The sequence below is a fragment of the Aedes albopictus genome, chromosome 3 (assembly GCF_035046485.1).
Source record: "Aedes albopictus strain Foshan chromosome 3, AalbF5, whole genome shotgun sequence".
NCBI lineage: Eukaryota > Metazoa > Arthropoda > Insecta > Diptera > Culicidae > Aedes > Aedes albopictus.
In genome coordinates, this window is record NC_085138.1 from 37,134,131 (window position 1) to 37,155,760 (window position 21,630).

General features: G+C 42.0%; 3 protein-coding genes across 6 annotated transcripts in view; 2 read left to right on the forward strand and 1 right to left on the reverse strand.

Annotated features, from left to right (window-relative positions):
• The window catches only part of LOC109419150 (latrophilin-like protein LAT-2), a 444,748-nt gene that overhangs the window by 204,512 nt on the left and 218,606 nt on the right, over positions 1-21,630 (reverse strand). The window lies entirely within an intron of this gene.
• LOC134290173 (uncharacterized) lies at positions 8,883-13,643 on the forward strand. Its single transcript, XM_062857234.1, has 4 exons — positions 8,883-9,144; positions 9,201-9,267; positions 9,327-13,439; positions 13,481-13,643. The coding sequence occupies exons 3-4, from the start codon at positions 9,541-9,543 to the stop codon at positions 13,641-13,643; spliced, it is 4,062 nt and encodes a 1,353-aa protein (XP_062713218.1). The 5' UTR covers positions 8,883-9,144; positions 9,201-9,267; positions 9,327-9,540.
• On the forward strand, positions 13,617-16,646 carry LOC134291214 (uncharacterized). 3 transcript variants are annotated; one of them, XM_062858693.1, is made up of 3 exons: positions 13,617-15,626; positions 15,683-15,749; positions 15,809-16,646. In XM_062858693.1, the coding sequence occupies exon 1, from the start codon at positions 13,669-13,671 to the stop codon at positions 15,379-15,381; it is 1,713 nt and encodes a 570-aa protein (XP_062714677.1). In that variant the 5' UTR covers positions 13,617-13,668; the 3' UTR covers positions 15,382-15,626; positions 15,683-15,749; positions 15,809-16,646. The 3 variants fall into 3 exon arrangements, with proteins under 3 accessions (XP_062714677.1, XP_062714675.1, XP_062714676.1); XM_062858691.1 differs by having other exon boundaries at positions 13,617-15,749; XM_062858692.1 differs by having other exon boundaries at positions 15,683-16,646.

Sequence of the window (21,630 nt, forward strand, 5' to 3'; positions counted from 1 at the left end):
GAATTTCTCTAGGAATTTCTTCTTTGTTTTCTCAAGGAATTCCTCCTGGAATGTCTCTGGAAATTCTCCCTGGAATTTCTCCAGAAATTCCATTAGGAATTTCTTTAGGAAATCCTTCCAAAATTTTTCCTGGAATTCCACTAGAAATTTCTTTACGATTCCCTCCAGGAATTTCTCCGGGAATTCTTGTAAGACTCCCATCAGCAATTCTACCGGTGATTTCTTCAGTAATTTCTCCAGGACTTTTTCCGAGGTTATTTCTAGGAATTCTTTCGGGTATTTCTCAAGGAGTTCTCCCGAGGATTCCTCCAGGAATTCTCTCAGGGGATTCCTCCAGAGATTCATCCAGGAATTTCCAGGAGGATTTCATGAAGAATTTTCCAGAGGAATTGCTTGAGGAATTCATAGAGAAATTTCCTGGGGAATTCCTGGAGGAAATCCTAGAGGGATTCTCTGAGGAATACTTGGAGGAATTCCCAGAGGATTTCCTAAGAAAATCTCCAAGATTTCCTTTAAAAATTCCCGGAGGAATTTCAGAAGAGCCCCCGGAGGAATTTCTGAAAGAATTCCTGGAGGATTTTCTGGAAGATTTTCAGAAGAAATTCCCAAAACAATTCCTGGAGTATTTCCTGGAGAAATTCCCGGAGACATTCTCGGAGGAATTCCTGGAGAAATTCCCGGAGGAATTCCCGAAGGTATTCATAAAGGAAGTCCTGGAGGAATTCCGGGAGAAATTCTCGAGAGTTTTGTGAGAAAAAAATAACTGAAGACTTCCTGAAGAGATTCCTGGAGAAATTCCAGAGGATAACTTGATGATTTTGTGGCTATAGAAGGTGAAATTAGGCAAGTAGGCCATGTATTGAACGAAGTTTCACGCATTCGATGTATTCGTTCAATACATGGCCTACTTGCCTAATTTCACCTTCTATAAAATTTTCACACTTGTTCGCTACCTAGCGAATTCTATCATATCTATCATTTCATTATCCACTTTGATCTCTACTCCCTTATACTTATGAGTAGAAAGAGACCGATATAGCCACAAAATCATCAAGTTATTAATAGAATACGGTCGATAAATCAGCATAATTCCAGAGGATTTTCTTGAAAAAAACCGACAGTTTTCCTTAGAAAATCCCGGATATATTCTTGGAGAAACTACTAGAAAAATTCCCGGAGAAATTCCTAGCGATGTTCTTGGAGGAATACCTATAGAACACCTCGGAGGAATTCCTGAAGAAATTCCCGGAGGAGTCCATGGAGGAATTCTCGGAGGTACTCATGGACGAATTCCTGAGAAAATTCTCAGTGATTTTCCCAGAGAAAATCTTGGAAAAAAGTCCGGAGGAATTCCTGGAAAAAAATCCCAGAAGAATTCATGCCGAAACTGCCGAAAGAATTCCTGATGAAGTTCCTGATGGGAGTCCCAGATGAAATCCTAGGGAAATTTCCGGAGGAATCCCCGGAGGATGTTCTAGTAGAATTCCCGGAAGATGTTCCTGAAGATATTCCTGGAGACAGTTCTTGAGGAATTCCCAGTGGAATTCTTGGATAAATTCCCGGTGGAATTCCCCGAAAAAATCCTGGAAAAATTCCCCGAAGAGTTCCTGTAGAAATTCCCGGAGACATTCCTGAAAGAAAAAACGGAGCAAATGAAGCAATATTGCAGGGCGACAAAATTTGTCAAAGACGGTGTTAAAGTATTGCCTCTTGTACCACCGACTCGACTATCCTGTTAAATGGCTCTTAGCTTGCTGAACAACTATGCTGAAAATGGAATAATTCTTGTTCATTAGGGTGTTCATACAAATATTTTCTTAATACTAGACGGAACCAATCGAATAATATCAGATCCAAGGACACTAGATACGTCTTACTTCCTCTTAACTTTGGGAACAATTGCTGGACGTTTTCCGATTTTTGAGATAAAATTGTTTGAATGTTTTGATTGCTGGGGTCACCTAGCGTCGCCATTGCCGGATAGATCTCAATCTGCAAAAACAAATTAAAATATCATGGAGAAAATCTGTAGAACATCACTGAAGCAAAAATGATGATTTTAGTAGAAATATCTGGAGGAACTAAAAAACCCTCTGCAGGTATTCATAGAAAAAATAGAGTAAAGTGGGGCAAAAGTTCGAGTGGGGCAAGAGTTTCTTTTGAAGTTTTTGAGCTCAATTCAAATTATTTCTTTAGGGTGTCAAGGTTGTTCGAACCTTTTTTGAAAAAGAGTCTTTCACTCCAAAAATTATGAAATTTGATCTTAATTTCGAAAAGTTATGACAAAATGTTGGTTTTTGATCAAAAAATTATAACATGCGATGGTCCTTCCAACGCATGCAATGGAATTGTAATGAAATCGACTACGATATTTTATGTTGGGGCGTAACTAGGTTTATTTTGAAGATGCTTTAGCATGTATAACTTTTTGCAAAAAAGATTTGGAAATCATATTTTACACATAGTGGGGTAAAAGTTCGAGTCTTGTAGCAACTTTAGGTAAAAACCTAAAATTCTGCAAAATGTACATAGTATCTCTAAGAGTGATGGAATTAGTGAGAAAACTCGATCAAAGTAGAAAAAAGATGTTGTTTTGTCTGAATTTGGTGGAAAATCACTAATTTTTGGTGAAGTAAATTTAATCCTGATTTGGGTAAAATCCAGATCATACTTTAAAGTGTATTCCAGTTCCAACATCAAATATCAAGTGGTTTCAGGTATTCCTATTACCAAACTGACAAAATAGTGTGCTACGGTTAGCGAAATTCCTTAAACACTAGATTCGAACTTTTGCCCCAGTGGTGGGGCAAGAGTTCGAATAAAACACACATATACAAAAAGTATTGTAACTCAAAATTTAAAAGACATTTGGCGTAACTTTGTTCAGCAAAATTTTAGCTCATGGATGGTAGAATCATCACACGGTATTTATTTATTTTTATTCGCTTAGATTTTTTCAAATAAGTTGAATTTTCATCTAGGGTCGAACTTTTGCCCCACCTTACTCTATTGATTTTTTTTTGAAAATTAAATAATTTCTGTAAAAGTCCGGAAAAAATAAAAGCAATTCCTGGAGGAATATTTGAAGGAACTATTAAGGAAACCTTTGGAGGAAATTCCTGACAAATCTGGTGAGAAATTTCTAGAGGAATTTAAAAATATACCAACGAGAAAATCCGAATAAATGAAGTGATACCCGAATGAGCCTCTGGAGAAATGAAAGCAATAATTTCTGAATAAGTTTCTGAATAAGTTTCTGAAAATAATTCTGAATTTCTTAAAAAAAACAGGAGGAATTTTTGAAAAAAAAATAATCTCCAAACATTTGTGAACAAATTTCTTGTTGCGTTTTTGTAAAAAAAAAACGTTTGGAGACATTCCTGAAAAAAAAAACCGTGGAGAAATTCCTCGAAGAATTTTAGGAAACATTAAAAAAAAAACTTTCGGAGAAATCGCAAAGAAAAATGCCTGCAAAAATTCCGACAATATTTCTGGAAAAAAAAATCCTTCAGAAATGTTGGAAGAAATACATGAAGGAATATAACCATGAACTAATGTAGCAATCCCTGAAGGAATGCCTTACAGAATCCCTTAAAAAATCCCAGGAGGAGTTCTGGAAGAAATGTCTGAGAAAGCCCGTGTATAAGTTTCAAGATGAATCTTTTGTTACATTTCTTGAGAAACTCCTTAAGGAGTACCAAGGAATATTACAGGAATGCATTTTAAAGGGGTACTAAGAGGAATCTTTAGAAGGATTCTTACTGAAATCATTCCTAGAAATCCTACGAGAATTTCATTTCTGTAAAAACAGCAGAATTTTATTTTTTGATAATTACTCAAAGATACCTCAAAAGAATTTCTGGCAGTGTTGCTGGAGGTTATCCAGGGGAATTTTCTAGGTATATTGCAAAACTCATGTAAGAAATTCCAGTTTATGTGTCCAGTATTCGTGATAATTACATTAAAAATCCGTTAAATTATAATGCATGCAGGAGAATAATTCTTAATAAGGCGCAATAGTGCAGTTATTTCCTTGGGGCGTACCAGCATAGGTGGCGCTGAGATTTGAAAACTTGAGTAACCAGCTCTTATTTTACCATGACACCACTGTTGCCAACGTTCGATAATGTTTTTTCGAACTAACGTATGTATATGCACAGATAAAAAATAATGAAGTTTACACGTCATGTACACTTCATTTTAGTCAGGTAAACTTTATGCTATGATGGTTACATGATATATTATGTAAATTTGTGTTTTATATCATCTTCGAATGAGTGTAATCAGTTTCGTGCCTTTTAATTCCATCCTATGTTGCTTATCCTTTGACAGATACGCGTATTTCGACTACCCCTTGTAATCTTCCTCAGTGTCAGTTATCCAGTGGAGTGGACTGTCACTGACACTGAGGAAGATTACAAGTGGTAGTCGAAATACGCGTATCTGTCAAAGGATAAGCAACATAGGGTGGAATTAAAAGGTACGAAACTGATTACACCCATTCGAAGAGGGAATTCTGCTTAGAGGGTTCGAAAAGTCGGTATACAAGGTTATATGTCATGTTAACACTTTGAGTCATGCTAAACTACATGACATATAATTAGATTTACATGTAAACATCTGTGATATCCCACGCTCCAATTATGTTCATTATATGTAATAACACTCTTTTTTTCGATCTGTGTGAATTTTCATCGGAATTAGTAAATAAAGCTATCTACGAGAAAGAGCACAAGGCTGCCCCCCTTGGATGTTTTTTTAGGTAGCGTCAAAATCGCAACAAACCCATCGCAACACATTCGCGTTACTTTGTCAAAACCTTCAAATTTCAAAAAAAGAAAACCGGATTGGAAGGAAAGCCGGAAGCCGCCACGAGCACTTTGGGTTCCTTATTCTTTTTGTGTAAAAAGCTCTCAGCCTGAGTCGGCTCGGCTCGGCGGTACGGGCTGTAATCTGGGCTCTTTTTCGCCGACCGAAAGAGACACCACAATCAGTGGAAAAAGTGAAACAAGTTTATATCCGCTCCTCATGACATCTATCGGTGCTGCGCTGCCGGTATGGCGCACTTTACATCATCATTTCGCTGCACGTGTACCTAAACCCGGCAGTATCCGACTGTAGTCAAGTCGAGTGCCATCTCGAAAAAAGAGAATCTAATAGAATGAAGTTAGGAGGAGCACACTATCCAGAGGATCGTAGGGCAAATGTACATCATTTAAAAAAGTTTCAGGTTTGCTCTGAAAGTACTCTAATAGTCGCATTGTTTTAAGACAGAACAAGTGTGAATGCATGAAGTTTACATTTTAAGCGTTATTGGGTAGTCCGAGTCTTCCTCAGTTGACGCATTTGGCCTCGATGTCCCACAACACGCGAAAACCCCGGAGCAGGATCTTCTCTTACTCGGATTTCGTCGCCGAAGATGAAGACGACGACGTCGGCATTATGATGGGACAAATGGATTTATCTTGTTGTTGCGGCTTTGGTGACTGTGTTTGTCCGTGTGTGTCAGTGCAGCGCCAGTAGTGGGCTAAAGTGAGAGGAAGTTGATCCGCATCGTCACATTGTTATCGTCGGGGAAGCTTAGCAGCACTTGGGATGATATAGATTCGGATTTTATTTTCTGGCGCTGTCACATCATCGTCTCACAGCACAGTAGCACTTCAAATTTCAATCTCTCTGTGTGAAACATATTGACTCAATTTGAATTGTGATGTGGGTTTACGGCAATCAGGCAGATTCGCTGGGAAACCGGCACGGCGGCGGAAGTTGGGATCTCGATTGAGGGTTACAGTAGTGTTTCATGCCGGGAAATCGGATGTTTGCTTTCACCGATGGAGTTCACTGAAGCATATTTGGAAGGAAACTGCTAGATTGTATAAAACATTCTCAGAATCTAGATCGTAAAGTCAAAAGTCTCTTTGACTCAAACAGCAAACAGGACATCATACCGAATCAACTATGCACGTGTTTACTTGTTTGAATTTTAAAAGCGGTGTCTTGTTGTCAATATGGCCATGAACACGTAATAACCTTAAAATACACATTTGACTTATAATATGTAACAGTGAACATTTCAGCTTAATCGAAGCATTGGTTACAAAGAACAAGATGTATGATTGACAGACTGACAGACAGACAGACAGACAGACAGACAGACAGACAGACAGACAGACAGACAGACAGACAGACAGACAGACAGACAGACAGACAGACAGACAGACAGACAGACAGACAGACAGACAGACAGACAGACAGACAGACAGACAGACAGACAGACAGACAGACAGACAGACAGACAGACAGACAGACAGACAGACAGACAGACAGACAGACAGACAGACAGACAGACAGACAGACAGACAGACAGACAGACAGACAGACAGACAGACAGACAGACAGACAGACAGACAGACAGACAGACAGACAGACAGACAGACAGACAGACAGACAGACAGACAGACAGACAGACAGACAGACAGACAGACAGACAGACAGACAGACAGACAGACAGACAGACAGACAGACAGACAGACAGACAGACAGACAGACAGACAGACAGACAGACAGACAGACAGACAGACAGACAGACAGACAGACAGACAGACAGACAGACAGACAGACAGACAGACAGACAGACAGACAGACAGACAGACAGACAGACAGACAGACAGACAGACAGACAGACAGACAGACAGACAGACAGACAGACAGACAGACAGACAGACAGACAGACAGACAGACAGACAGACAGACAGACAGACAGACAGACAGACAGACAGACAGACAGACAGACAGACAGACAGACAGACAGACAGACAGACAGACAGACAGACAGACAGACAGACAGACAGACAGACAGACAGACAGACAGACAGACAGACAGACAGACAGACAGACAGACAGACAGACAGACAGACAGACAGACAGACAGACAGACAGACAGACAGACAGACAGACAGACAGACAGACAGACAGACAGACAGACAGACAGACAGACAGACAGACAGACAGACAGACAGACAGACAGACAGACAGACAGACAGACAGACAGACAGACAGACAGACAGACAGACAGACAGACAGACAGACAGACAGACAGACAGACAGACAGACAGACAGACAGACAGACAGACAGACAGACAGACAGACAGACAGACAGACAGACAGACAGACAGACAGACAGACAGACAGACAGACAGACAGACAGACAGACAGACAGACAGACAGACAGACAGACAGACAGACAGACAGACAGACAGACAGACAGACAAGACCGACCTCGAATCGAACCCGTCACTTCCGGCCTGGTCTTAACGAAAATCGCACGTTTACTGCATTGATGGCCGATTGTAATAGACGTGGCATTTAATTTCATCGAAACAAACTACTCTAGGCTTGCCATTCCCATTTGAACCGTCCTTTTGTTCGTTTATCACCTAAACGCAGTAAGATAACACTTTGCACTAATTACCACGTCTTATCGAACACTCCACACTACCTTGTTCAACAGTCGTTCCAAAACACCCGTTACCGTCATCGTGTTGAACCAGCAATTTTACTTCCTCTCAACGAAACTTTCCTGCGCTGATAACTACCTACCTAGGTAGGACCGGCCGGATGCCGGGAACAGCCGCACACCACTTTGCCATTCAGTAGCGTATAGCAGCATCTCGATGCAATGCAATGGTTCCGCCCTACCAACCCCATTAGAACACACCTGAACAAACTCGGAAGACATTTTGCAAATGACGTTTAATTAAACTTTACCGGACGACGAGGACGACGACAAGCAGAATCTTCCCGCAACTGAATTTCGCTCATACCTCTGTATGTACCTACAAGAGGCGATTGTTATCTTGTTGAACGTTGTTTGCAGCAATACGCCCGATTGAATTTGTGCTAAAACGTGTGTAGATAGCTTGAATCGATTTAGGCTAACGAGCAGCGCCAACGGTGGCTTATGGCCATAAGGCTGTGGGGTAAAAAATCGAAAGTACTAAAGGTCGTTTTCCTCGAAGATACATCCCTTCAACGTAACTGACAATGTGGGTTTTTTAAACCTTCGGCTGTTTGTCTTTTGCACATTTATCATACATCTTGTGGCAATGTTGCCCTGTACACCTTGTATCAGACGCAGTTATCAGCATGTCGAATCTCGATGTCATAAAAGGTTTATGTTATGAGAACGCAAATGGCCGCATAATTGGAAAATGTCCTTTTGAACTCGAAACTAATGACGATGCGTCTCCATCGTATCGGTAGCAAGCAAAATTCTGCAATAACGGAGATTAATCGCCAAACTAATTATGGATCACGATCAGCGCTAGGAACCTATTAACGTTGCTGTTCGTTCATCGTGTTGCTGTTATAAGCAGCGTGCCACCTAGCAGCCCAGGCAGCGTACGAAACAACTTTGGCACTAATCACTGATTAAACATTACAGCTACAGCATCAATCTCTACCACAACAGGAAAGTGCTTGTACCTTTCGGCTCTTCTATGTACCTACACGAAACAACATAAAACTGTGCGAAATAAGAAGGGTACCAGAGTATTCAAAATCAAACGGTACTAAAAACCTCGTATACATCGCTCCAAGGGGCCTGCAACTCTAAACTTTTCATGATATTTATCACTAGTATTGAATTAGTATTTCTTAGTATTTTGTGCATCATAGCAACCTTGGTGGCAAACAATGAAAGAGTTTGTTTACAGGTTTACAGTGGCCAAGACAGTGCTTGTCGTTCTACGGTTTCTTACTGATTTTCAACGGAAAAGCTTCTCTATAACCAGCGAAGGTAAATATCCATACGATATCAATTTTAAAGCTTATCAGCTGTTAGCACAATATATTTTACAGAACAAATCTGCACAATCAGTGTTCAAACCAACGGGATTGACCTGTACGGCGACGAATCCCTCGGTGTTTGACACGCTATTGTAGGTAGTATGTAGGTAAGCGAGGAGACTGACGTCTATCTATTGACAATGAGAGCAAGCAGATGATGTATAGTATTGAAAAACGTGCAGACCATGTGAGATGTGGATGTGCTTCATGATAGCGGAATTTATATTGAATTAGATTGGATTTTTACATGATTTCGCGAAAACTGTCTACAATTTGGTGGTTCGCATAAATTTGGAAGTGAGTGGGAGCTGAGTACGCGATTTTGTGCAATATTAAATGAATTTGTTTTGTAGGCTAGGGATTGCGGCAAAGAATTATTTGATGGTGTAAATCTCACACTTGTTTTTCTCTTATAAAATCGTAAGTTTCTAGTAATTTTAAAGGTTCTAAATAAGCTAACATGTCACTATTATCTTTAGTGCGATCTTCGTTTAGAAACCGCTTTCGGGCCGTGCGTAGGATAAACGATTAAGGGGAAAATTAATGTAAGATTCACTAAATGCGTAACCTCAAACGAAATTAAAATACATCTATATTTGCAGCTTTGAGCGCATAAACCACAATCGCTTCAGAGAAGTTTTTCTACCCGATCACAGTCCGAACAATCTCAAAGATTAATTTCGGAAGCGCACGATGGCCCATAAGCAGCCGATGAACGACAGCTATTGCCTGTGCGAGTTGTGCCAGCAATCACCCTCCGCTGATCATGGTATGGTGGCATGCGACGAATGTGGAAAGTGGTTCCACTACATGTGCGCTAACGTCGACGAGTCGATAAAAGACCATCCCTGGTGCTGTGAGGGATGCCTGCTGGTGAGATCTCGACGGCATCGAAGCGGAGGTAGTTCCACGTCATCGAGACGCCGATTCCGGGAGCTGGAACTTAAACGGCTGGATGAGGAATACGCTCTGCAACAAGAGTACATGCGGAAACGGTATGAGGTGATGGCATCGTGTCTTGAGGACGACGAAGAGGACGATAGTGAGGGCGGTAGTATGGTGTACAGCAGCGTAAGTAGGACAAGAAAGTGGATCAAGAGTCAGCGAGAGGCCGAGGGGAATTTTGGTCCCGGTAAGGCCTATAGTTTGCCTTCGATCCCGCATGAAGGTCCTAGCAACGTTGTAGGCCACGGAGCGTCCTACACAATTACACCTTTAGGTCGCCCGGAATCGAGATTGCCAGCTCGAAAGAATGCTGTTGCAGCCGGAATCCCACTTGAAGGTAGTATGCCGCGTTATATACCGTCCCTTGCTGACCCTGTGGGGTCCGTGTCGAGTCCACACGGGCTGGGGCGGAGTCAACCACCAAGTCAAGCATCATATCGTGGAGGCTCGTCGGTCATGCCGGCCCGGCAGCAAATAGTCCCGCCAGGTTCGATTGAGCTGGATCATCCCGGTATGGAAAATTCCAATCCGCAAGCGCCGATGATGAATCAGTCGTTAGTTCCGAGACAATCGCGATCCAGTCCGGTGATCAGACTGCAGGGTGGTCCAACTCCAGCTCAAATTTCAGCTAGGCAAGTATGGCCGAAACGATTGCCGGCGTTTTCTGGAGCGGCGGAGGAGTGGCCCATCTTCATTAGTTCGTATGAGAGCTCGAACACCGCATGCGGATTTTCCGAGGTGGAAAACCTCATTAGGCTGCAGGAGAGCCTAAAGGGACCGGCGCTAGAGATGGTCCGCAGCAGGCTGGTGCTACCGGCGAACGTACCGAAGGTTGTAGAAACTTTGCGTCGTGTCTACGGGAAACCAGAAGTGCTCATACGGTCGCTGATCTCAAAGGTACGAATGATAGATCCGCCGAAATCTGATCGCTTGGATACTATCATTAAATTCGGGATTGCCGTGCAACAATTGTGCGACCACTTGGACGCCGCCAATCAACAAGACCACCTCCGAAATCCCGTGCTGTTGGAGGAGATGGTGGAGAAGTTGCCTGCCAGTTTCAAGTTGGAGTGGGTACGCTTCAAGAAGGATGAAAATCAAGTGTCTATCCGCACCTTCGGCGACTTCATGGAGAAGCTGGTAGACGAAGCTAGTGAGGTGACACTTTTAAATACGCCGCCTGAACCCGCGATGAAACCGGAGAGAAAATCGTCAACGAAGCCGAAAGGGTTCGTACACACGCACAGTGATGCGGTACCGAATGTTACAACTAAAACTGAAGCTGTTAAGTTGGGCGATGACAAGTTGTGCGCGACATGCTCTAAAGCCGGGCACCGCGCGCGGAATTGTGAGGAGTTCAAAAGGCTGGCACCGAACGAACGTCTTCGACTAGTAAGAGATCGGCAGCTGTGCGGCGTGTGTTTGTATAGTCATGGCAGCATGCGTTGTCGCAACAAGATGCTGTGTAACGTTCCGGGCTGTAATGCAAAACACCATGCTCTACTACACCAGGCTGAGAAACCGGAAGAATTGAATTGCATGGTGCATCAGCGAATCAACAAATCCTCTGTCGTCTTTCGCGTCGTACCAGTCACCCTCATCAACGGGTCGAAGGAAGTTGCAACCTTTGCCTTCTTGGACGAGGGCTCGTCCAGAACACTATTGGAGAGCAGCATGGCGAAGAAGCTGGGACTTAAAGGAGCGGTCAGACCACTGGATCTGAAATGGACTTCGGGCGTTACCAGGACTGAAAAGGCATCAATGAGCGTACGCCTGACGGTGTCAGGGAAAGGATCACCCACGCGATATTTGCTGGAAGATGTGCACACCGTAGAACGATTGAATTTGCCCAAACAGAGCGTGAACTTCACTGACTTGATTGCGAAGTTCGAACATCTCCAAGAACTGTTTGTCGAGGATCAAGTGAACGCGGAACCTACTATCTTGATCGGCTCAGACAATATCGACTTGATGGCTCCGATGGAATCGCGAATTGGGAGAACTGGAGAACCAGTCGGTCTGCGCTGTAAGCTTGGATGGACAATTAGCGGACCTGTTACTTCAAGCGGTTCAGAAGGATACTGCGGCGTGCATCAATGCGATCTGTCGATGGATCAATCGTTGAAGAACTACTTCACCATGGAAGAGGCTGGGATTGCTTGCCCGTATCGCGTAGAATCGGAGGAAGACCGCAGGGCGCGAGAAATATTGGAGGCTACTACGAAGCGTGTCGGAAATCGGTTCGAAACCGGTCTTTTGTGGCGTACCGACAAAATTCAGATGCCGGACAGCTACTCCATGGCGTACCGCCGAATGCAAAGTTTGGAGCAACGTTTCCGGAAGAATCCGGACCTGCAACTGAAGGTCGCCGAAGCGGTCGAAGGATTCATTGAAAAAGGGTATGCCCACAAAGCGTTACCTGGTGAACTTCGTAGCAGCAAACCGGGGCAAGAGTGGTACTTGCCCCTAAACGTAGTGGTCAATCCAAAGAAACCAGGGAAGATTCGGCTAACGTTGGATGCTGCTGCCAAGGCGGGCGGCACTTCTCTTAATGATATGCTGCTCAAGGGCCCAGACATGCTCGTATCCCTGCTCGACATCATTAACTGCTTCAGAGGTCGGCGAATCGGATTCGGAGGCGACGTGAAGGAAATGTTTTTACAGATCCGAATGCGTCAACCAGATACCCGTTTTCAAAAGTTTCTTTTCCGACAAGACACTTCCAGAGATCCTGACGTGTACGTCATGGACGTCGTCATTTTCGGAGCTAAGTGCTCACCGTGCAACGCTCACTTCACGAAGGACACTAATGCACGTGAGCATGCTGGTCAGTTTCCAGCCGCCGCAGATGCCATCCTCAAGCGTCATTATGTCGATGACTATTTTGATAGTGCGGACAGCGAAGACGAGGCGATTCAGCGAGCACGGGAAGTAAGGGAAGTTCATTCGCTCGGAGGGTTTGACATCCGTAATTGGGTGAGTAATTCACCTAAAGTACTCACGGCGCTGGGAGAGGAAAGTAGGTCCACTAAGGCACTTTGTTATGACAAATCGATGGAATCTGAGCGAGTGCTAGGATTGCTTTGGGAGCCCAAGGAAGACGCGTTCATCTTCACTATGGGGCTGAAAGAAAAGCTGATTCCATACCTTGTGGACGAAATTCGACCGACCAAACGCATCATTCTGCAGTGCGTCATGAGCTTCTACGATCCTGTAGGATTCCTCTCTCCCTTGCTGGTGCATGGCAAGATCATCATTCAGGAGACCTGGAGAAGCGGGACGGAGTGGGACGAACCGGTAACTGATGAAATCTTTGAAAGGTGGTTAAGCTGGACGAGAGTTCTTCCAAATATCGAGAAGGTGAAAGTTCAGCGTTGTTTCTTCGGGAACGAATCCATCAAGAACATATCTTCGCTTCAGCTACATATCTTCTGCGACGCCGGAGATGATGCCTACGGTTGCGTCGCATATCTACGGTATCAAGTAGCGGAAGATGTCCGCTGTTCTCTGGTGGGTTCCAAAGCTAAGGTTGCCCCTCTGAAGCTGACTTCAACGCCTCGACTAGAACTGCAAGCAGCGGTAATCGGGGCAAGGATGATGAATACGCTGCTGGTAACCTTGCCGGTCCCGATTCAGGAGCGATATCTGTGGGTCGACTCGACAACGGTTCTCTCGTGGATTCGATCAGACAACCGGAAGTACAAACCGTACGTAGCGCATCGAATTGCAGAAATACTACACACGACGGAGGTCAATACCTGGAGATACGTTCCATCCAAGCAGAATGTGGCAGACGATATAACGAAGTGGGGGCCGCGAACAACAGTGGAATCGGAAGGCAGATGGTTTAACGGACCGTCTTTTCTTCATCAACCGATGGATTTGTGGCCGGAGCAACCTCAGATTAAGTCGACGGTGGCCGAGGAGCTCAGAGCATGTTATTTGTTCCATCATATTGCTATCACGCAGCCTATCATTGACGTGACCCGCATTTCAAAATGGAAGATTCTTCTGAGGACGGTGGCTGTGGTGTTCCGCTTTATTTCGAACTGCAGGCGTAGGCGTGCTGGTCTACCAATCGAAGCATTGAAAACCGCTGAGGGTAGGAAATCGTCTGTGCCAGTTGTGCTGGTGGAAATACAGCAGGAAGAGTTGGCGAAAGCGGAACGTTTGCTGTGGCGGATGGCGCAGGCCGACGCATTCCCGGACGAAGTTAAGATTTTGAAGAGGAACAGGGAACTTCCATTTGAGCAGTGGGTGTGTATTGAAAGGTCGAGCAAGCTGTGCAAAACTTCGCCATTTTTGGACGATGATGACGTTATTCGAATGGAAGGCAGAACAGCTCCAGCGGTATTCGCAGCGGTTAGTACAAGATTCCCGGTCATACTGCCGAGAAATCACATCATCACAACGAAGCTATTGGAGGACTTCCACATCAGGTATGCCCATGGCTCAAAGGAAACGGTGGTGAACGAAGTGCGGCAAGGGTATTTCATTCCGAAGCTACGATCAGCAGTGAGCAAGGTGATCGGTAACTGCTTGAAGTGTCGACTACGCAAAGCCAAACCAATTGTGCCTAGGATGGCACCACTACCCATTCAGCGGATGCAACCATTTGTTCGACCTTTCAGTTACGTAGGGCTCGACTACTTTGGGCCAATCGACGTCACCGTGGGAAGGCGCAAAGAAAAACGCTACGTGGCACTTTTCACGTGTCTGGTCATACGAGCTGTGCACTGTGAAGTTGCGTACAGCCTGAGCACAGAGTCCTGTAAACACGCAATCAGGCGGTTCATCAGTCGACGCGGGTCCCCAGTCGAAATATTCTCGGATAATGGGACGAATTTTCAGGGGGCCAGCCGAGAGTTACGAGAGGAATTGGAGAGGATCGACCGGGATTGCGCGAACACTTTTACTGGCACGAATACGAAGTGGACCTTCAACCCACCATCTGCTCCTCACATGGGCGGAGTATGGGAGCGGATGGTGCGGTCCGTCAAGGAAGCGATGACGGCTTTGAGTGATGGACGAAGGATGACCGATGAAATCTTGATCACGACTTTGGCTGAAGCAGAATTTTTGGTCAACGCACGCCCGTTGACTTACTCGGGAACAGAAGATGCCGAATTGGACACGATTACCCCGAATCATTTCCTGATCGGGTCTTCTTCAGGACAACACCAACCTTTTCAACCGCCAGTATCTTTAGCAGAAGAACTGAGGAGTAGCTACAAGCGGTCCTTGGCGTTGGCGAATGAATTTTGGACGAGATGGTGTAAAGAGTATCTGCCAACATTGAATCAGCGAAGTAAGTGGAACGTGGATGGCAGGTCGGTGAAGGTGGGCGACCTGGTCTTCGTCATGGATGACGGAAAAGGTTCTGCAGGGGTTCGTGGCGTAGTTGAGGAAGTGTTCACTGGTGTCGATGGACGTATACGACAAGCTGTAGTTAGAACGGATGGGGGAATATACAGACGACCAGTGGCAAAACTAGCGGTGCTGGAGATAGGCGATAAACCTGGGAATACTTGCGGTGGACAGTCTGACCAGGGTTTATGGGCTGGGGACTGTTCAAACCAACGGGATTGACCTGTACGGCGACGAATCCCTCGGTGTTTGACACGCTATTGTAGGTAGTATGTAGGTAAGCGAGGAGACTGACGTCTATCTATTGACAATGAGAGCAAGCAGATGATGTATAGTATTGAAAAACGTGCAGACCATGTGAGATGTGGATGTGCTTCATGATAGCGGAATTTATATTGAATTAGATTGGATTTTTACATGATTTCGCGAAAACTGTCTACAATTTGGTGGTTCGCATAAATTTGGAAGTGAGTGGGAGCTGAGTACGCGATTTTGTGCAATATTAAATGAATTTGTTTTGTAGGCTAGGGATTGCGGCAAAGAATTATTTGATGGTGTAAATCTCACACTTGTTTTTCTCTTATAAAATCGTAAGTTTCTAGTAATTTTAAAGGTTCTAAATAAGCTAACATGTCACTATTATCTTTAGTGCGATCTTCGTTTAGAAACCGCTTTCGGGCCGTGCGTAGGATAAACGATTAAGGGGAAAATTAATGTAAGATTCACTAAATGCGTAACCTCAAACGAAATTAAAATACATCTATATTTGCAGCTTTGAGCGCATAAACCACAATCGCTTCAGAGAAGTTTTTCTACCCGATCACAGTCCGAACAATCAGGAAGAACTACCTGCAGCTCGCTCCTTACAAATAACGCTTGGATTCGGCAGATGCTTCTCTGGTGCTAATGTTCCAGAAATTCTGCAGCCTTTTGTTCACGATCGAGGTACACAATAGGAAGATGAATAGAACGGTATTTCAGGCTCGAACAATGGAGATTCGGGAGCAGTGATGTACTTGAAGATTTCAATGGATATTCTGCATGGAACTTAATGGTGACCAATAGGGAATGTGCAATTTTTTTTTTCAATGAATAAAGAGTTTTCAACTTCCTCTTGTCTTAGCGGTTTCTTTCTATATTCCCGGTTTATAATAAAGTTGCATACATGGGGGCTCCATAAACACGGTGCTACTCAATCTACGGCCAGCACAATGGTTTAGCCGGCTTCCTTCCGGTTAAGCTAAGATGTTGAGAGTGGCTGAGGCACACTACAAACTAATGGTCTTCCAGAAACTAAAGAAGAAAATCGTTATGATCCACAATGCGTCTACATTGCAGTGACAATGAATTTTGCTACTGCAATCGCCGGAATGCATGTTTTCAACTGATGACATTTTGCCATTACTTGTTTCTGCGAATCAAAGCAGTCGGATTGCTACGATGAAAATATTTCCGTAGTATTTTGTAGTATTTTTGTAGTATTTTCCGCTACTATCGAAAGATTAGAGTTGCAGGCCCCTTGCATCGCTCTTCTTCTTGGCGTAACGTCGTAACGGCGTAAATGAAGCAGGCCAAGCACTTTCACAGTTAACGCAACTGTGAGTATTTCTTGCAAATCACCATATTGCATTTGCATATTCGTGTAGCCGGCTCAAATACATTCTAAGTTAAATGAAATAAAGGAATATTCCATTGCGAAAAGCTCCTGGACCGACCGTAAGTCGAAACCATCACCCTCAGCATGGCCTTGCTGAATCTTCTTCTTGGTGTAACGGCCAAACTGGAACAAAGCCCGTATATCAGCTTCATTGAGTACTTCATCAGTTATTACTTCAGAAGTTTCGATTTTTTTGCAGCAATAATGCTTGCTGAAACTGGAGCTCCTCGAGAGGTTCCTTTCTGGAGTTCCTCCGAAGATTCTCATACATTGAGCATTTTGGATATGTGAGAAATCCGCATATTATTTCACAAATCATCCCTAAAGGTGAGTGCTACAAGTAGTCCTCAACGAAATCCAGCGCCTCACGTGAAAATCTTTTTTTTTGTTTACATGTGTTACATACGGTGTTTGGTAAAGTTAAGCTTGATATGTTATGTAAAAATAGTTAAACTTTCACCACGGGGAACGTGACGCAGTGGTCCACACGTTTGTTTTATAAGCAGATGGTCATGGGTTCGATCCCAGCCCTGGCACTTTCGTCAGTTGCTCTTTCTCCCTGAGAGCAGCTGACATTGACCCTCTTCTGAGCACATGGCTCAAATGAACCCGGATACTTGGACATCGGCGAACGGCAACCCATAATGGACCCCCAATCGGACTGGAAACAGGAACAACCAACAGTCACACATCAACATCCTCGTGCTCATCATTCTACCATGATAGGGTAGAAAGTGAAAGCAGCGCAACGGCAACCAGTTCGATAGTAGAATTACAAAAGAATACAATAAGGCGCTGTACAATGTGTAAGTACAGCTTCCAATTGAAATCGCTCACGCAGTGCCCTTGTGGACATTAGAGCTGTAGATATGGTTAAGTGATAATAGAAAAAATAAAAAATAAACTTCCACCAGGCTCGCACGCTACCACTCAGCTATGGAATCGGTTAATTATGTTAAAATAGTTAAGCTTTCGTTAAAAATATATAAAAAAGTAAAGTGTGGTCAAACATTGTAAAAAAAACAATAAATACTGACATAAAACTGAGATTTTGACCATTTTTACATATTAAAGTTAACTTATTTTGAATCGCGATGTTTTTTTTTCTTAAATCTAGATCTAACAATCATTTCATTCGAAAAAAATAAGATGGATAATCGGTCAATTGGTTCAAAAGTTATGACGGTTCGAAAATTTGAAAAAAATAAGAAACGTGATTTTTCGGACCACCCTGTTTTCAAATTGGTCTCTCTAATGGCAAAACAAAAAAAAAAGGGTCTTATTATTTTTGGTAAAGATCATTCCTACCGAGTTTGGGCAATATCGGAGCACTTTTATTTTCGAGTCTATTCTTTTTTTCATGGAATGGCTGTATTTAGGCTTTTTTTTTTTCAAAAATCCCTCCAATACCTTTATTTGCAGTTTCTGTTCGGAATCCTTTAGAATTTATTTCGAGGATTTCACCAGAATTTGTCCTTTATAAATCTCCTCAGGGATTTTCTCAGAAACTCCTCCTAGAACTTTTTCAAAAGTTTCTCATAGAAATTTCTCCAGAACTATCTTAAGAGGTTCCTCCAGGTATTCCGAAGGGGTTTCTCCAGAATCTCGTGCAAAGATAAGTTTCGATTTTGTTTTTCATTAAATTATTCCAGTAATTTTTCCGGAGTCATCATAGGAAACTTTCAAAAAAGAAATCCTGGAATCTGAATTATTCTCAGGAAGTATTCTCAGGAATAAAATTTAGAAATTCCTCCAGTGAATCCTTGAAAATTTTCTCCAATATTTGTTATTTCACGAAGTACTTCTATCTAAAAAAAATCCTGGAGAAATCTCCGAAGGAATCTCAGGATACTTCTAAAGAGACTGCAGGAGCAGTATTACAAAAAAAATACTTCTAGAAATTTCTTCAGTATCACCTGACTTTTTCCCATTTTTTTTTTTTTGAAAAGTTCTAGATGAATTTCTAAAACAAAAAAAATCCATGGAAGAATTTCTGATGAAATCCCGTACTGACATTCATGAAAAAAAAATCTTAAACTACTGAAGAAGTCTCTGGAAATATTTCTGGAGAATTTCCTGAAGAAGTTTCAGAAAGAATCCGTAGAGGAACATCTGAAAGAATCTTTGAAGGATTTTTTTAATAAATGAATAATCTGTCTAATTTCTTTAAAAATCTCTGAAGATACAAATCTTTGGAGAAATTGATTCAGGAATTTATTAAAAGATATTTAGAATTGATTTGTATTTATCATAGAGACTTTCAGCCCTTGGCTGGTTCGTCTCTTGAATATTTAGAAGAATTACTGGACAAATCCCTTATTGAAACTCATGAAAGGCATTTTTGTAAGAAATACTGGAGAAATTTCAGAAAAATACATCAAGCCATACACGGAGGAGCTGCTGAAGGAATTTCTATATGAATTTCTGCAGGAATCTCTGGAGAAATATCTGTTTGGATAAATTTATTGAAGATTACCTGAATAAATTTATGAAAATACCGATGAATTTCTGAAAGACTTCTTGGATAAGTTTATAAACGTCTATAAATAAAGGCACGCTTTGAGGACGGAGAGAAGTTTAGATAAGTATGGCCATTAGAGTGGGTCAACGTTGTATGGCGAAAATTTAAATTTGATCGCATCAAGCCAGAACAAAGCTTTTTCAATCTGTATTAGCGTCCAAAACAACTGTGTAAAGTTTGAAAGCGATTGGTTGCGTCTCCGTATTCCGCATTGCGATAAAAATTTGTATGGGAAAACGTACTTTTTTGCATTTTACTCATAAGTTGAATTATTTTGTCTAATACCATGTAACTAATGATGTTAGAGTATAGCCTTGGATATGCCGAAAAACTTTGCCGAAGCCTGCAAAGTGATCCGACGCTTGTGAAAAAAGTTATTCGCTTGATAACTTAGGCCAGAGATTTTTTTTTATTGATGTTATTCCTATACATGTTAAATGTTAAGTACCACCGGGCAGTCTGAACGTTATAACTTTTTATAAAATGTCGGATCACTCTGCAGTCTTCGGCGAAGTCATTCGGAATATCCTAGGCTATACTTCAACGTCATTAGTTAGAATCGTTTTAGACAAAAAATAAATAAATTTAGGAGGAAAAGGCAAAAAAGCGTGTTTTCCCATACTAAATTCCATACAAATTCAATCGCAATGCGGAATACGGGAACGCAACCAATCGCTCCCAAATTTTCCACAGTTGTTTTGGACGCCAAAAGGAATCGAAAAAGCTTTGTTCCAAAAAATCGACTTTTTGACCCAGTCTAATGGCCATCCATGTACAAATTTCAGGGATCCCATACAAATCGTTTGGCATAGGGGGAAACGGGGTTGAAAATGGACAAATTTTGCATGGCGCGTTTTATAGACTTGTTGTTAATAAAGCAATTAAAAAAAACAGAAGGTTCCTGATAGAAATAAATTAGGAACATTAATGAAGGAAACTCTGGGTCTGGAGACATTTTTTAAGAAATCTCTGGTGGAATTTCTAAAAAAAACTTGGTAGACAAATCTTAATGAATCGCTGATGAATTATCTTAGCATCCCAGAAAAACATTGCTGTAAGAATTTTTGGATGATTTTTTAAATTGATTTGGCTTTATTAAAGAGACTTTCAGCCTTTGGCTGGTTCGTCTCTACGATTTTTTAAAGAAATTCCTTATGTATTTCTAGGAAAAAATCACCGTAAGAATGTCTGGAATCCATAGACGGTTTTCTGAAGGAATCTTCGAAGAAATAAATGAAATAATGAATGGCTTAATTTTGTATGGCTCTATCTAAAAATCCGTGGAAAAGCTGCTTTAGATATCCCTACTGAAATTCCTGAAGAAATCCTTGGTCTACTATTAACGGAGTTAACAAAAAACCCTTTAGAAGAATTTTTCGAAAATATATTCAAGAGAATTTCCTGAAGAAATTGGAGGAGAGTTTTGTAAAGAAATTAATGGAGGAACACCTGATGAAACTTTTTGGGAAACCCCTGGTAGAATTTCTTGAGAAATTTTCAAAAGAATTCATTGAGAAACCCCTTAATACAATTTCTAGACGATTTGCTACAGAAATTCGTGGTGCAATCCGAGCACATAATGGTGAAAGAATTCATGGAGAAATATTTGGAAAAACAAATGTATATGTACATATTAATATTCCTACAAAAATCTTTTGAGAATTTTTGAAAAGAATACCTGTGGAAATTCAAGAATCCTAAATTCCTGAAAGAATTTCTTGTGAAAGATACTCGGAAAGGTTTGTTAAGGAATACCTGTACGTATTCTTGAAGAAATACCAGAAAGAATTTCCGAAGTAGACTCTGAATTTTCAAAAGAACCCTCGGAAAAAGAAAATTTCTGAAGGACTCCCGAGAAAATTTCCTGAGTTCTGAAGGATTGTTTAAATAGAGTTGCTGAGAAACCCTTAAATTAATTTCTCAAAAAATGTCTTGTAGAAATACAGTAACCGCTGAAGGAGTTCCTAAACGTATCCTGGATTTCTGAAGGGTTTTTTGAAGAAACTTCTGGTGGAATATCTAGAAAAAAATTGTAGTGGAAGCCCTAGAAGAATTCATGAAAAAATCTTTGGAGTTTTTTATTTGAGAATCTTTGGAAGAATATTTGAGGAAACTTCGTAGGGATTTATGAAGACATCTATCTAAAATTTTAACAAGCAATTCTTGGAAGAACTTCTGATTTTTTCTCAGATTTCTAAACAAATCAGAGGGATTTTTGAAGGCATCCTAAGTAACATTTTAAGTTTTGTTCGGCTCAACAAGAGATCTTCATGACCAATTTTATAAAACATGC

Bases quoted from the DNA above. Each gene is read 5' to 3' on its own strand.
- LOC134290173 (XM_062857234.1), top strand. From the start codon at position 9,541: ATGGCCCATAAGCAGCCGATGAACGACAGCTATTGCCTGTGCGAGTTG. The intron at 13,440-13,480 runs GTGGGTCGACTC...GGATTCGATCAG, and splicing joins CCGATTCAGGAGCGATATCT to ACAACCGGAAGTACAAACCG.
- LOC134291214 (XM_062858691.1), top strand. From the start codon at position 13,669: ATGGATTTGTGGCCGGAGCAACCTCAGATTAAGTCGACGGTGGCCGAG.